The 15,706-nt window shown below is 37.1% G+C and overlaps 1 protein-coding gene across 1 annotated transcript in view; it reads right to left on the bottom strand.

Annotated features, from left to right (window-relative positions):
• LOC131972982 (RNA-binding Raly-like protein) overlaps positions 1-15,706 on the bottom strand; it is a 79,797-nt gene that overhangs the window by 31,252 nt on the left and 32,839 nt on the right. The window contains exon 3 of the mRNA XM_059334815.1: positions 3,939-3,989. Within this exon, the coding sequence (XP_059190798.1) occupies positions 3,939-3,989 (51 nt within the window). The remainder of the gene's footprint in view (positions 1-3,938; positions 3,990-15,706) is intronic.

Consider the following 15,706-nt stretch of genomic DNA (forward strand, 5'->3'; position numbering starts at 1 on the left):
ACATTTTTTACAATGTATTATATATATTATTATATATTTTTTATTTCATTTGTTTTACTTTATATTATTTATTTATTTATACTATTATTTTTTTTATATTTTATTTCAGATTTTATCAGTGATTACTAGCACACCTTTCAGCTCTTTGTGTTCTCTTCATCCTCCACCTCTTCTTCATCATTATTCTTTCTTTCTGCCTCTTCTTTCTGTTTTCTGGACCTCTCTTTATCTTCCCTTTTGTCTCTCCCTCTCTTATACCCTCTTTTTATATATGTCTTTCAATCGTCATCTCATTCTTACTTTCCTTTGTGTGACTAATCCCAGTGATGAGATTTCAGTCTTCCCAGCTCGGGTCTGTCATTCTCTCTTTGTCCTCTTAGATGTATTTTGTACTGTACGACTGTATTTTGTGTTTCACTGCTGTGCAGAATAATTGGAGCTTAGGATGGATGGAGAGCAGAGGGAAGGTGAGCAGCAGCACTCTTCCTCACAAAATGCCTCTTCAACTGGCTGAAAGCTGAACACAACAAGGTTAAACTGGGATCCACTCGCAGCTTTCATCTGTATCTGGAACTGTAAACAGCTCTCTGAGAGCTGAGAGAGGAGGATTGTTTCCTAACCTCAGAGTCCAACATACGCTGCTGCCATCAAACAGGAAATCGGCCTGCTGCTGCTGCTGCGAGCCAAACACATATGGAGAGTTGAGGTAGTTCATATTCTTCTGGAAGGCTACCAATTGACCTATGGTTAAGCCACACCCCCAAACGCGATGAGCCAATCGCAGTGCGCATAGCTAACTCAATACACTCGGACATTCTCTGCTTCCACATCCATTGAAATGCATTGGAGTTAGTCCGTTTTCAATCATTTTTATGTGTTTTTTCTTGAGATTTTAAGTTTAAAATGGTCAAACGGTGTGAATGGGGTACATGCAACTCTGACACAAGGTATAGCCCAATAATATGGGAGCAGTAACCCGGTTCCCTATGGCAGTGATTCCCAACCGCTGTTCCGCGGCACACAAGTGTGCCGTAAGAAATCAATATCTATCAATATCAAATCCAGCGACTCCGTCTTAACGAGCGCTAACGAGGTCGGCCGGCTCGTTAACAAGAGCCTCTTGTTAACGAGCCGGCCGACCTGTTAGCGGCAGTTAGCTACAGTTAGCTACAGTTAGCTCTGTATCAGTACAGTGTGTATGTGCTAACAGGCTAACAGTTAGCTCTGTAGCAGTACAGTGTGTATGTGCTGCTGCTGCAGGAGGTGTTCACTTAGCGATCTCTGTTTGTTTACAACAAGCACCGGAATGAGCGGTGTCAGTGGTGAAAAGACGAGTGAAAACCTCTAACCTGTTAATGAAGGCCCTTTTGGTGACTTCCAGATGATATCTCATTTTTCTGTCTCCAAAAGTGATTAATTGCCTCCTGTGAAATTTCTCTGACTGTCACAGCTGCCATAGCGCCCGTCACCGAATGTTGACAGTTTGTCCGAGTGAGTGGAGGGGGCGGGGCTTAGCCATAGGTGAATTTCCTAGCCTGGCTAACACCAGACAAATCTCAAATGAGATGGAAACCACACTGTAAAAATGTTTATAGAAATTACAGTAAAACACTGTCAAATTGCATCAGAAAAAGGGCGTAAAATGAAAAATGTAATATCACCGTAGTACATGCTTTTAATTGCCGTAAATCAAGGAATAGTACAAAACTTTTAAACTTTAGAAAACATATTTATGTAAACATATATATGTTTTTTTTCATATACAATTAAAGGAGAAATACCATAATCTCACAAGGACACAGTTACCCCTCAAAATAAAGGGACTACTCAGTCTAAATTACAGTTTTTGATATTTACTTTTAAATTTACAGTAGTGTTTTTTACGGTGAAGTTCTGGCAACCACAGCTGCCGGTATTTTACTGTAAATTATACAGATTTCTTTTTACAGTGCAGCCGTTCATTTCTCCGTAGAGGAGGTGTGGTTTATGATCCTCCGGAGCCGTTTATTGGGCGCTTAGAATGTCTATCAAAAGCGTCTGTAGGTAGCTCTTAGCCAATCAGATCAGTTATACCAGATGACGTAGTAGAGCTACAGAAATTTATGTTTGTTGTGTGTGTGTCTGTGAGAGAGTGTTGCTTGCTGCTTTGCTTCTCCAGTTCTCGCTTTCTGCAAGATTATTTATTTTCACGCTTTATTCCCCCTCATGTCATTCAGCCACACACATCCACTGATTTTATGGGCAATAATCAAGCTGCTGCGGGTCTCGGCGGCTCCGCTGTCCCCCGGCTCGGAGCCAGATCACCGGCGTTACAATAGCGGGGCTAATAGCTCCGCTAACGGTGATCTCGCTACGAGCCGGGGGACAGCGGAGCCGCCGAGAGACCTTTCGCCTTTCAACTTTCGCTCTAAACTATTTAAAACACCATCTACAGCTAAAGAGAGTTTTGCGTCTGCTGCAGCCATGTTGGATCCGTAAGAAAACTACAAGCTTCCGTCTGCCGAGTAGTACGCGTCATCGTCTTGCCGTCCCTCCCCGCTCTGTGATTGGATCCCTAAAACAGGGCTAAGAAACCTCCCTTGTTTGCCAGACTGGATGGAGGTTCGAAATTAAATTCAAGCGCGCAAGGCAGTATGGGTATACCCAGGCTAGCAACCAGGAATAATTTATCCATGTTTAATTAACAACCTCATCATTGATTATGTAGGGTGACCAAGCGTCCTCTTTTGCCCGGACATGTCCACTTTTTACGTCCTGTCCGGGGCGTCCGGCCGGGTTTTATAAATTCACGAAAATGTCCGGTGTTCACTGTTTTTCATAGGACCAGTACACGTGCACGTAAATTGACCGGCGCTTTGCACACAATTTTGCGAGACGTAATTACCAAGAGGCTGCCTTGTGGGCGGGTCAGCGCCGCGCACACACACACACACACACAGAGAGAGACAGAGAGCAGAGCAGACAGAGGGCAGATCGGACAGCGGAGCAACATTTCACGTGAAATGCCGAAGCGTAAGTGCAGCTTCACAGATGAACTGCAAAAAAAATTTCCGACATTCCGTCCCGGTCGGGACAGGTGGGAGGCGGAGTGCACCGTGTGCAATGCTGGCACATATGTCTCAGTGTCTAATAAAGGTGCTGGAGATCTCAAAGCTCAAAGACAACTAAAGATGAAAAGTATAGATCCTTTTTGTTTGTTAAGTTAGTATCTTTGTGAGACTCTTCTATTATTTATCTTATTGCAGTTATTAAGAGATATATTGTTAAAGCTAGATTTTCTAACAGAAGAGTTTATATTTAGAACATTATTTCATATATTTTTTTCATTTATTTGAAAAGAGTCTACAAGAGCTATTATTTTGTTACAAGTTTTTACAGATTTCATTTTATTTTATTAGAGAAGTTATTTTTGCACCATTGAAGCATAGTAACGCATGTTCATCAACCTCCGAAAAGCCTGTCTGAATTTGTGTCTCGAGGCCGTGCCGATTGTCCTCTTTTTTGGAAATCAAAATATGGCCACCCTAGTATACCCAGGCTACCAATTTCCTCCCCTTAGAGGAAAATATATTTAGAAGCTGTTGAAAAACTGAAAGGTTATTCAGAGCTGCTGCCTGAAATCTTTTGGACCAAAATATCAGTGCAGTTTCCGGGCAGCTTCAATATAGAAAACATCTCCTCTGTTGTTCTGTTGTTTCCTGTCTGCGGTCAGCACATAATGTACACACTGCTCTGATACACTGCAGAAAAATAATGGGTCAGCTAATCCTATAAATGGGCAAAGAGGTAGTGTGGGTGGGGCTGAGTTGGTGATTTCAGGTCATGTGGACTTCTTAAAATGTCTTGCTAACTTTGACAAAGGTTTGCCAGCATAAGAGACAAAACAGGAAGTGGAGCAAATGAAGGAATAGGATGAAAGGTTAATAGATGTTGAGTACCTGTTGTAGTGGTCATCGGGGTATCTGTCATACTCCATCTCATAGTCAGATCTGAGAAGAGAAAGAGAAGAGGCACAAATCAGCAGCTGTTCTGTTGTTTTAAACTATTAAAGATCAACTGGTTGATTGTTGATGTTGTATGTTGACAAAGTAAGTGGGGAAAATACACTGTAAAAAATGTCTGTAGATTTTACGGAGAAAAATTGCTAAACAGTAAAAGACCGTGAAATGATAAATGAGTTAATTCAGTTTCAGTAACAATGAAACACCATAAATGTATATATCAGCCAAAACAGCATTTTTTACAGTTTTGTTTTTTTGAAAAATACATTACTTCACTGTAAAATACAGTGTAATATGTATTTAATGTAATATATATACAAGTCATCACTGTAATTTTTACATTTATCTTTTTAAAAAAAATAATTATCATTTATTATTTAATAAATTTAATAAATATTTAAGTATTTTCTTTTCAATTATATGGCAGAACAGCATTTCTTTTGATGGAAAAAGCTTTTATTTATACAGTAAAAAATGGAATAAAGTGGCAATCTTAAACATGAAATCAACAGTGCTAATATATTTTTACCGTAATATTTTAAAAAGTTCAACCGTTTTTACTACGGTAAAGTTCTGGCAACCACAGCTGCCGTTTTTTTTACCGTAAAAACAACAGGGGTTTTTTTTTACAGTGTAAGATGAAATTGCTTCTATTATAATTCGTTATTAAAACATAATAGTCAAAGCAGTCTAAGACATTGTCAAGACCCACATTTTAAAAGAAAAAAACCCACAACAGCTCTTGCATTAAAACCTTAAAACATGGATCAATTAAGGGGGAAAAGCAGTGTTTTATAAAAATAAATGAAAAAATAAATAAAAAAAAGACTGATGAAGACAATAATTAAATAAATGTTTTATGACATAGAACAGATTATTGTTGTAAAGGACTTAAAAGACATTTTTTGTGTTTGTTAAAGTGCAGTATGATTAGTAGTCATCAGTAGTATTTATCAGCAATAATAACTGCTCTAGATAGATAGATAGATAGATAGATAGATAGATAGATAGATAGATAGATAGATAGATAGATAGATAGATAGATAGATAGATAGACTGTAAACAATTGTCTTGTAAATTAACAGTAAAATACTGGCAGCAGGGTTGCCAGCATTCTACTGTTAATTTTAAAGTTATCTACTGTTATCTACTTTACACTATGTTACTGTGATAAAACCACATACTGAATTAAAGTAAAATCCTGCATTTCATTTATTTTTTTCAGTAGACTAAAACACAGTATAGTGCTGAAGCTAGTTGCAATATTGTTGCAGTATACAATGCAGTCATTTTTTGTAAATATAGCATATTACTGTCTGAAAGCCAATCACTATGAATTAAGCGCTGTCTTCACTGTAACCTCAGTAATTTTAATATACCATATCCTGAATGAGTTATTTAAGTAAAATACAGCCATTAAAAATGTGTACAAGAAGAGACTTAGAAAATATCACATATATATATCATATATTTTATGGGAACCGGCAAGCTACCTATAAATATTGCCCAGAATGCATTGTTTTCTACAGTATAATAACTTTTTATTGGAAAACAGTATGTTACTGTCACAATTTGGCTGTTTTCTTACAACAATTGATTACAGTGTAGATAGATAGATAGATAGATAGATAGATAGATAGATAGATAGATAGATAGATAGATAGATAGATAGATAGATTTAACTACAGTGCAGTACAGAATAGACTTCAATACAATAAAATACACAGACTGTTATGTGCTAACTTGAATAAATAATCCTTATTGTAATGCAGCATTTAATCAAATTAAATTGTCTGTCACACTGCAGCAGGCTGTGGTCTCCAGAGCTGAGCTGAACAGATGGTATTCAGACCTATTTATCACAAGCACCAAAGAGCCTCTGGGCAAGGCAGCACGAGTGTCGACACTGAAACTGGCAACTCTGCTCACCCCAAAACTGTTTTACTGGGTCAGTAAAACCACGGATGGCTGCAGTTCACACTTTCAGGCTGATGCTAGTTGGCTAAAATCAGCTAATGCTAGTGTGTGCGATCAGCTGGAGACAGAGAACTTAAGTTATTTATAAGTAGATGTAAAAGAAAAGCCATATAAAGTAAGATAAGAGATGAAGAGATTAAAAACCATATTTAAGTATATAAATGACTTTTAATATATATTCTCAGGTTTCAATATATATTCTCAGGCTTCTATATTCTCAGACTTTTAATATATATTCTCAGGTTTCAATATATATTCTCAGGCTTTTAATATATATTCTCAGGTTTCAATATATATTCTCAGGTTTCTATATATATTCTCAGGCTTTTAATATATATTCTCAGGTTTCTATATATTTTCTCAGACTTTTAATATATATTCTCAGGTTTCAATATATATTCTCAGGCTTCTATATATATTCTCAGACTTTTAATATATATTCTCAGGTTTCTATATATATTCTCAGGCTTCTATATATATTCTCAGACTTTTAATATATATTCTCAGGTTTCAATATATATTCTCAGGCTTCTATATTCTCAGACTTTTAATATATATTCTCAGGTTTCAATATATATTCTCAGGCTTCTATATATATTCTCAGACTTTTAATATATATTCTCAGGTTTCAATATATATTCTCAGGCTTCTATATATATTCTCAGACTTTTAATATATATTCTCAGGTTTCAATATATATTCTCAGGCTTCTATATATATTCTCAGACTTTTAATATATATTCTCAAGTTTTAATATATATTCTCAGGCTTCTATATATATTCTCAGACTTTTAATATATATTCTCAGGTTTCAATATATATTCTCAGGCTTCTATATTCTCAGACTTTTAATATATATTCTCAGGTTTCAATATATATTCTCAGGCTTCTATATATATTCTCAGACTTTTAATATATATTCTCAGGTTTCAATATATATTCTCAGACTTCTATATATATTCTCAGACTTTTAATATATATTCTCAGGTTTCAATATATATTCTCAGGCTTCTATATATATTCTCAGACTTTTAATATATATTCTCAGGTTTCAATATATATTCTCAGGCTTCTATATATATTCTCAGACTTTTAATATATATTCTCAGGTTTCTATATATAAAAACATCAAGTTTTTGGAATATTACTTCTGCGTTATGGTTCTGCTGATTTTAACTCTTTAACTCTGTTCAACAAAGTCATGACTGTTAATTGTTGGACTGCAGAAACTCTCATCACAGTGAAAACTCAGCTGGTCAGACAACAACAGAAAACTCTTTCTTGCAGCAATCCCCATAGACCCCCATGTTAAAATATCTAACTACAGTAAAAATAAACAGGTTTACAGCCTCGTACAAAAAGCTGTTTCTGGCTCGATAGCCAATTCTCCTCTTCTGGACAACTTTATAGAGGTGATTTTTATATAGAACTCACCTGAACCAAGATCACGTTAAGGCTTAAAGTTATGACAAATTAAGGGGAGGCTACTTTGAGTGACAGGTGGTTTAAGCAACCTAGCACCTTGCAGTATTGTCTCTTAAAGCAGCTATTCTCAACCTTGGGGTCGGGACCCCAATTGGGGTCGCGAGATGATTTCTGGGAGTCGCCAAATCATTTTGGAAGTCAGCTCTGTCTCCACTGTGTTAAAGTGTTCATGTGTTAATGTGTTTTAGTCTTTTTGGTCACTTAATGTCTTTTTTGGTCATTTTGTGTCTTTTTTGGTCATTTTGTGTCTTTTTTTGCTCATTTTGTGTCTTTTTTTGGTCATTTGTGTCTTTTTTTGGTCATTTGTTTCTTTTTTGTGTCATTTTGTGTCTTTTTTTGTTTATTTTGTGTCTTTTTTTGTTTATTTTGTGTCTTTTTTGGTCAATTTGTGTCTTTTTTTTGGTAATTTTGTTTCTTTTTTGGGTCATTTTGTGTTTTTTTCTGTCATTTTGTGTCTTTTTTGGTCAATTTCTGTGGTTTTTTTGGTCATTTTGTGTCTTTTTTGGTCATTTTGTTTCTTTTTTGGGTGACCTGAACTGTGCGTGTGAGATTGTGTTCAGTGAGCGGGGGTCGCGGACAACATGCATGTTAAATTGGGGGTCGCAACTCAAAAACGTTGAGAACTACTGTCTTAAAGTTGCACTTGAAGCAGTTTAGAATACTTGATGAATACTTGATTTCTGCACTTTTTGGTTTGTACCCACATTGTTTAACACAGTTATTGTAAGTAGCTCTGATGTCAGATCAGATCGTGAAGGGAGGGGGCCTGTTGGTGGGTTTGTACCTAGCAGCAACCCCCAGCGCTGAAATGCCTTTACCCTGCATTCTAACCAATGGCCAGCAGGGGGAGACTCCATTGGTTTATGTTTTATTAAAGGATCCCCATTAGCTTGTGCCATGGCAGTTCGCTAGTCTTCCTGGGGTCCACATTCCAACAAGTAATACTCAACAGTCCTACAACAACTTTAACAGTAAAAATACATTCCAAAATACATTAGAAAAGTGCAGCACATAGTGCATTTGATCAGAAAACAAATAAAATACAAAAAAAACAATACAGCTTTAACCAGTATCATTGATTGTAATGATGGTTGCAGAAAGAACTTGATTCATGACCTCAATAAATATTCTCATAATGAGTTTATGGCTCCAATCGTAAGTTTCAAGTTCAGTAGAGCATGGTGTTTGTTTTGTGAAATATGGTCCCATTTAGAGTAAAATAGATGATAAAACGGGGTACTTTTAGGGCAGAGCTACTGCATAATGGTCAGTTCACTACCTCAGTTCACTGTGTATCTTTTACCCTTTCACTGTATTTTTTTTACCACATCAAAGTTAGCTGGGAAATTTTTAAAAAACATTCTTAAAAACGTCTTGTTAAGTGTTCGGTCAGAGTAAATGACTTTCTGAGGAGCTGGATGTTCATTTAGAACAGGGGTGTCAAACTCAAATACACAATGGGCCAAAATTTAAAACTTGAATAAAATCGCAGGCCAACATTGAACAAATAGACCTTTTAATATATACCAAACATGATTTGCTTTAACATAAAATATGGAACCAGAAACGCTTATAAACATACAATATATAACTAAATAGTGCAGACATGCAAAATCAAATTTAAAATAAAAAACACATCAATGTCATTAATTTACAATAATAATATAATAATTTGGTATTGCCTGACGGGCCAAATAAAATTACACTGGGGGCCAAATTTGGCCCGCGGGCCAGAGTTTGACACCCCTGATTTAGAAGAACGATTGCATGTACGTGTTGCAAAACAACAACATGGCGATGGCGAAAGTGCTGAACTCGATGCTTCAAAGCAGCAGTCCAATAATCAATGACTCCTCCTCTATTATTATCCAGTCAATGGTTGTAAGTAGCTTTAGCTTCAAAGTGTCAGCTAATCACATAATGATTGTTATGGGGACTGTTGGTGGGCATGTACCCAAGTCATTTATTTGCAAATACACCTTTTAAAAAGGGTAAAACTCTCAAAGGTAGACAAAGAAGTAGAAGAAACTGCATTTTCTCAGCCAGACAGATAATGAAAGAGAGACGGAGACTGAACTCTAAAGCGTGGCACTATTTATCCACTGAGTAAAAGGAATCAATAACTCTCTAACACACCCACACACACACATCCACACAGTGACAGGCCTCTAACGGAGGACTCAGACTAATAAAGAGAAGCCAGGAGAAGATAGAGCAGAGCCAGGCAGACATATAAAGGTAGAGACAGATAGAAAATGTAATGACTCTGATGGGAAACAGATGAAACTCATATCCTTCCACTGTTTTGTAAGCAGCCGTATCATCGCAATCGTTCATCTTCATCAGCCGTGATGCGGTGTTAATCAGCGTTTAACGGCGGTATCGATCTCTGAGGCCTCAGAGCCTCGGCTCAGTCGTGCGCTTCCTATTGAGCTGTGTAGGAGCAAACCTTTAAACATGACTATTGATCAGCAGGACGCCGAGGCTCCTCTGAGCAGGGATCACACTAAATGACTCTTTTATGGCTCACGCTGCTGGTTTATCTGTGTAATTAGGTCCGATATTACAGCAGCAGAGCCACCTGAGAGGACGCTCCTCGCTATGATTACAGGCCACATAACAGCCAATACAAGCAGCTACTGAGGTCCTCATAATCCCAGTAAAAATGTCCTTCAGGCTGTTTTGGATTTTATGTGCAGCAGTCTGTGCTCAGGTCCACTGTGCCACGTTTAGGAAAATGAACACAGCCTCACTTTAAAATTATTTTTATTCTCCTCCTCATCCCTGCTGCACTGCAAAAAAAGAAAAGTTGGGTGAACTCAAAATTTCAAGGCAACAAACTTCGATAAAATTTTAAGTTGGACAATTAAACTAAATATTTTAAGTTTTGTTTTTGAGTTTGCTCAACTCTGAATTTCTCTGGCACGATTGTAACACGGCTATGAAATGTCAGCTAATGTTGTGATCACAATTTTGAGTTAGCATTGATTCGCTAATGGCTACTCTTGTAGCTGTAACAAGCAGCGCCGCTACAATCAGTTAGCCGCTAGCATCAGTTAGCCGCTAGCTTTCGCTAATGACCGAATTTCACAACAAAGAAATAAGAGTTAGCAGAACTATTGTCCCTTGTTGTGAACCCCAACTTAAAGATATAAGTAACAACAACTCACCAACTTGTTTTTGAGCAGACAACTGGCTTCCTTTGTTGTGCTAACTTACATTATTGCCCTTAATGTCAATAATTTAAATTTCCTAGTTTTACCAACTTAAATCACTGTTTTAGGCCAAAAAATACAAGTTGGCTTTTTTGCAGTGTGGAGCGTTTTTTCTCTTTCTCCCCCACATCAATTGACTTCAATTTTGTGGACTAATTACAGCAGCTCCATGAGCAGTTAAATGGCTCCTGCTATAGGAAGTCAATGAAGATGTTGTGTACCTCTGATCTCGTATGAGGGGATATATTTAAAGTTATTGCGTTTTCTCCAGGCAGTTAGAGAATAAAGCCTGACTCACAGAAGGTTCACATTGTTTCTGGAAAAAAATAGATGATTGTACTGTAATGAAGACAACTGAATGGGACCAGGATCAATTTTTAGCCAAACACACTGTGAAAAATGTTTGTAGAAATTACAGTAAAACACTGTCAAATTACATCAGAAATAGGGTGTAAAATTGAAAATTGTATATCACCGTAGACACTTTTAATTACCGTAAATCAAAGAATAGCACAAAACTTTAACCTTTACTGTCATTAACTGTAGGAAACACACACTTTTGCTGTAAAAATATAACATTTTCATGTAAAATTAATGGAGAACTACCATGATGTGTGAATGAATGACACAATTACCCTAAAAATAACGGGAATATTCAGTCTAAATGACAGTTTTTGCTGATATTTACATTTAAATTTATAGTAGAAATTACAGAAAAACTGTCAAATTACGTCAGAAATAGGGCGTAAAATTTAAAATTATATACCACCATAGTCAGACACTTAATTACCGTAAATCAAACAATAGTACAAAACACAGTAAAACACTGTCAAATTACATCAGAAATAGGGTTTAAATTGAAAATTGTATATCACCGTAGACACTTTTAATTACCGTAAATCAAAGAATAGCACAAAACTTTAACTTTTACTGTCATAAACTGTAGGAAACACAAAGTTTTGCCATAAAAATATAACATTTTCATATAAAATTAGTGGAGAAATACAATGATGTCAAAATTACACAATTATCCTAAAAATAATGGGTTTATTCAGTCTAAATTACAGATATTTACATTTAAATTTACAGTAGAAAACCCACTCACTGTCATTTTTACGGTGAAGTTCTGGCAACCACAGCTGCCGGTATTTTACCGTAAATTAAACAGATTCATTTTTACAGTGCAGCTCAGTAAATCTAAAATTCAAAACACTGTCAAAGGTCTTAATGATAAATTCCTCCGCAATGTTGATAATGTTTAAAGTGGCAAAATACTTTTTTTATTGGCTTTAAGTCATTATTATATCCTAATTGTTGGTTGCCCAATGTAATGGCTACAGAATAACGACACTATCTGCATTAAATTAGCCTCCCACATTGAGAACGTCAGCACATTACACTCCTTCCACTATTACCTTTCACAATAAAAGCCCAAATATATTATATCACTGCTTAGCAGAGAACATTTGGCTGAGAGGCAACAAAATAGCTCATCGTAGCAATATGTCGGCACAACAGTGGCACCATACAAATGTAATAAAAATCCTACATACTTAATTCATAAAGTCCTTAATTACAAAATTAAACAAATTAGCCTAAAGTTCTGCCTCTGACCATTCAGATAGCCAAACCTAGTTTTGGATAAAGTGGTGGCCAAGCAGATTTCAGCACACCTTTTTCCCAGGGGTCCCTAGACCTCAGACCCCAAGATTTCTGAATGAAAATAGGTAGGGTACCAATGAGTCTCCACTTTACAAACATGCCCATTTTATAATCACAACATGCAGTTTGGGACAGAAACAATGGCAGTTTTTCTCATGCAGTCCAAACTTGTTGTTTTGGCCTGTTAAGATTTCTGCATACTGGGGTCAATAAACAGACTCAGGCCCCGTTTACACGAGGACGCTCGCGGGTAAAAACGACAAAATATTTTATCGGAAGTGCCTTTCGTTTAGACGGTGACGGCGTTTTGGGGGCTTAAAGACGAAAAATCTGAAACCAGCCTCCAAAGTGGAAAAGTTAAATCCTCTCCTCCGTAGCGTGTCGTCTACACTGACAAGACACAAAACTCTGATCTGATCTGCTCACGTCACGTATGTGTTTACGTCACATACATGCTCCAGTACAGGAAATAAACAAACGTGGGATTATTTCCATGGTGGGACCTTCAAGCTGCTCTGGCAGCTCTAATAAACTTACAGGAGTCTTTCCACCAAATGTCCAGGATATGTACAGATAGTATTAGTGAACAGAGAAGGATCTGGAATTACCTCCATCACATTCTGGATGCAGCAATTGGTCGGAGGCGAGCCAGACGGCTGTGAAGGAGACCTGGGAGATCTAGTGATGGTGGAGAACTTTGTGGAAGGAGTAGCTGATGAAAATGTGTGGCGTGAAAACTTCTGCATGCCCAAAGATGCTCTTATCGCTTTAAGTGATGCCGCCTGGCTGCATACAATCGAATTTCACACACTTTTGCGTCACCGTATGCAGCAGATTTCCTCCTGAAAACGCTCGTCTAAACGAGGAATAAAAAGTGAAGACGCGACGCCACTTTTGCGTCTTCTGTTCAGACCGTCCTCGTGTAAACGTAGCCTAAATTACATAAATTGGGTATCACTGGAAAGCTGAGACTCTTATGGATTCAATGAGCCTGATTTTATTCATGTGTGCTGACTAAAGTCTCAATAGTGGCCATTTCACTTTAGTTTAGATATTTAATTAAATGTTTTGAACTTGACCTCAGTGTATAAAACAAGCTGCTGTGACCTCTAGGATAATCACAGCCTCATGAAACTTAACAACCCACCATTCTTCTCTTTAAAGACATGCACACTTTATACTATTACCATGCAGTCTTGGGCAGAAACCATGCCAGTATTTATCATGCCGTACAAATGTATTATTTCCGCCTCTTGTATGTGAATATTTCTGCATACTGGGGTCCCTAAACAGTCTGTGGATTGCATATATTAGATATCACTGGAAAGTCGAGATTTAATAAGCCTAATTTATTCATGAGTGATGTTAGTTGCCACAGTAGCCATTTCACCTTGAAACTTTATCTCACTGTAAAATGATTTGATTGCTTAAAATGTGTCTGTGGTGTGGAGGGGTAGTGTGGAAGACATGTGTGTTTGCATAAAGAAAAAAATAAGAATCTAATCCTGTTTCATGCAGATGAAGCAGATGGTTAACATCACTGAGGCCTGTTTACTTTCCAGATTGTAAATTGAGGCATATTTACACAACCTCTGCAGTTATTACAAACCACAGGAGAGTCTGAGGTATTATCACACAAAGAGGGTTTAACTCCATGAAAAACATCACAGCTGGACCTCATCCAAATTCAATTATAAAAATCTATCCAATCACTCTGCAGCGTTAGAAAGCCCCAAAATCAGCAGTTCTAGCTCATCTCTTTCCCATTTCTACCATAGAGGTTAAGCTGTCTGTCTATCTTTTTTAGCAGGCTTTTTTCCACAAACTTAATGACAGCTTTCACAGATTAGCCTCAAGCAACAAGGACATCCAGATTTCAGTCTTGAGGGGATATTTTAAGGGTCACAAGCTGCATTTAGATTACATCAAAAGTGACAGAAATTAAGCATTTGGGAGCAACCAATGATGAAGGAAGCACTCAGATTTTGTATGCATGTAAGTAGCAATAGCACCGTGTAGAAATACTCTATAACAACTGAAGATATAAAGTAAAAGTACAACAGTATAAGCATCAAAACATACTCAAAGTACAGACAGTAAAACTACTGTAAGTAATGTCGCAGCTGGTGAAGCACATTTTAATCACTTTATTGTTCTCCTGAGCTAAATTCACAATCTACCCAGGAGTAATTAACCCATAAAAACCCAGACCCAGTAATCCTTAAAGGAAAATTATGGGGGATATACACTGCAAAAAAAGAAAAGTTGGGTGAACTCAAAATTTCAAGGCAACAAACTTCGATAACATTTTAAGTTGGACAATTAAACTAAATATTTTAAGTTTTGTTTTTGAGTTTGCTCAACTCTGAATTTCTCTGGCACGATTGTAACGCCGCTATGATTATCAGCTAATGTTGTGACCAAAATTTTGAGTTAGCATTGATACGCTAATGGCTACTCTTGTAGCTGTAACAAGCAGCGCCGCTAGCATCAGTTAGCCGCTAGCATCAGTTAGCCGCTAGCATCAGTTAGCCGCTAGCATCAGTTAGCCGCTAGCTTTCGCTAATGACCGAATTTCACAACAAAGAAATAAGAGTTAGCAGAACTATTGTCCCTTGTTGTGAACCCCAACTTAAAGATATAAGTAACAACAACTCACCAACTTGTTTTTGAGCAGACAACTGGCTTCCTTTGTTGTGCTAACTTACATTATTGCCCTAAATGTCAGTAATTTATATTTCCAAGTTTTACCAACTTAAATCTCTGTTTTAGGCCAAAAAACACAAGTTGGCTTTTTTGCAGTGTATGAATATGTATATGCATCTAGCCTATGCTGTTTTAGTTTATGTTGTTTATTTTTTTTCGGTTCGAAAAGAAGAAGAATTAATAATAAAAAATATAATACAAAGTAATATATAGAAGTCACTCAAAATCATACCTAAATTCAATAGATTTACTCGAGTATCCTGTTACTTTCTGCTGCTGTAAAAATCCAGACTACTTCAGCAGTGAAGTTGCATCAGTGTTGTGCCCCTTCGGGTGTCAATAAGGCTTTTAATTTACTCTGTGCTGGACTGCTGGAGAACCTAATGGTGTTATTAGAGAACGCAGTGGCTGTCCTCCTGGTGGTAATAATTACACAGCAGGAAGGAACGTCAATAAACACCGTGGACAAACACATTAAAAGAGTGGAGAGGGAGAAATCAATGATGTGTTCAAACATCCTCTTTTTATTCTGCAGCGAGTGATATGAAAAAAAAAAAAAATTCAAAAGCAGGAGAGTCGACTCAGCAGTGGGAATCTGATGAAAGACGAAGCATAACTAGGTGTGCGACGGGAAATGTAGGTGAGAGTGGAGGTGAGTGT

This window comes from Centropristis striata, chromosome 6, assembly GCF_030273125.1.
Source record: "Centropristis striata isolate RG_2023a ecotype Rhode Island chromosome 6, C.striata_1.0, whole genome shotgun sequence".
NCBI classification, from domain to species: Eukaryota; Metazoa; Chordata; class Actinopteri; order Perciformes; family Serranidae; genus Centropristis; species Centropristis striata.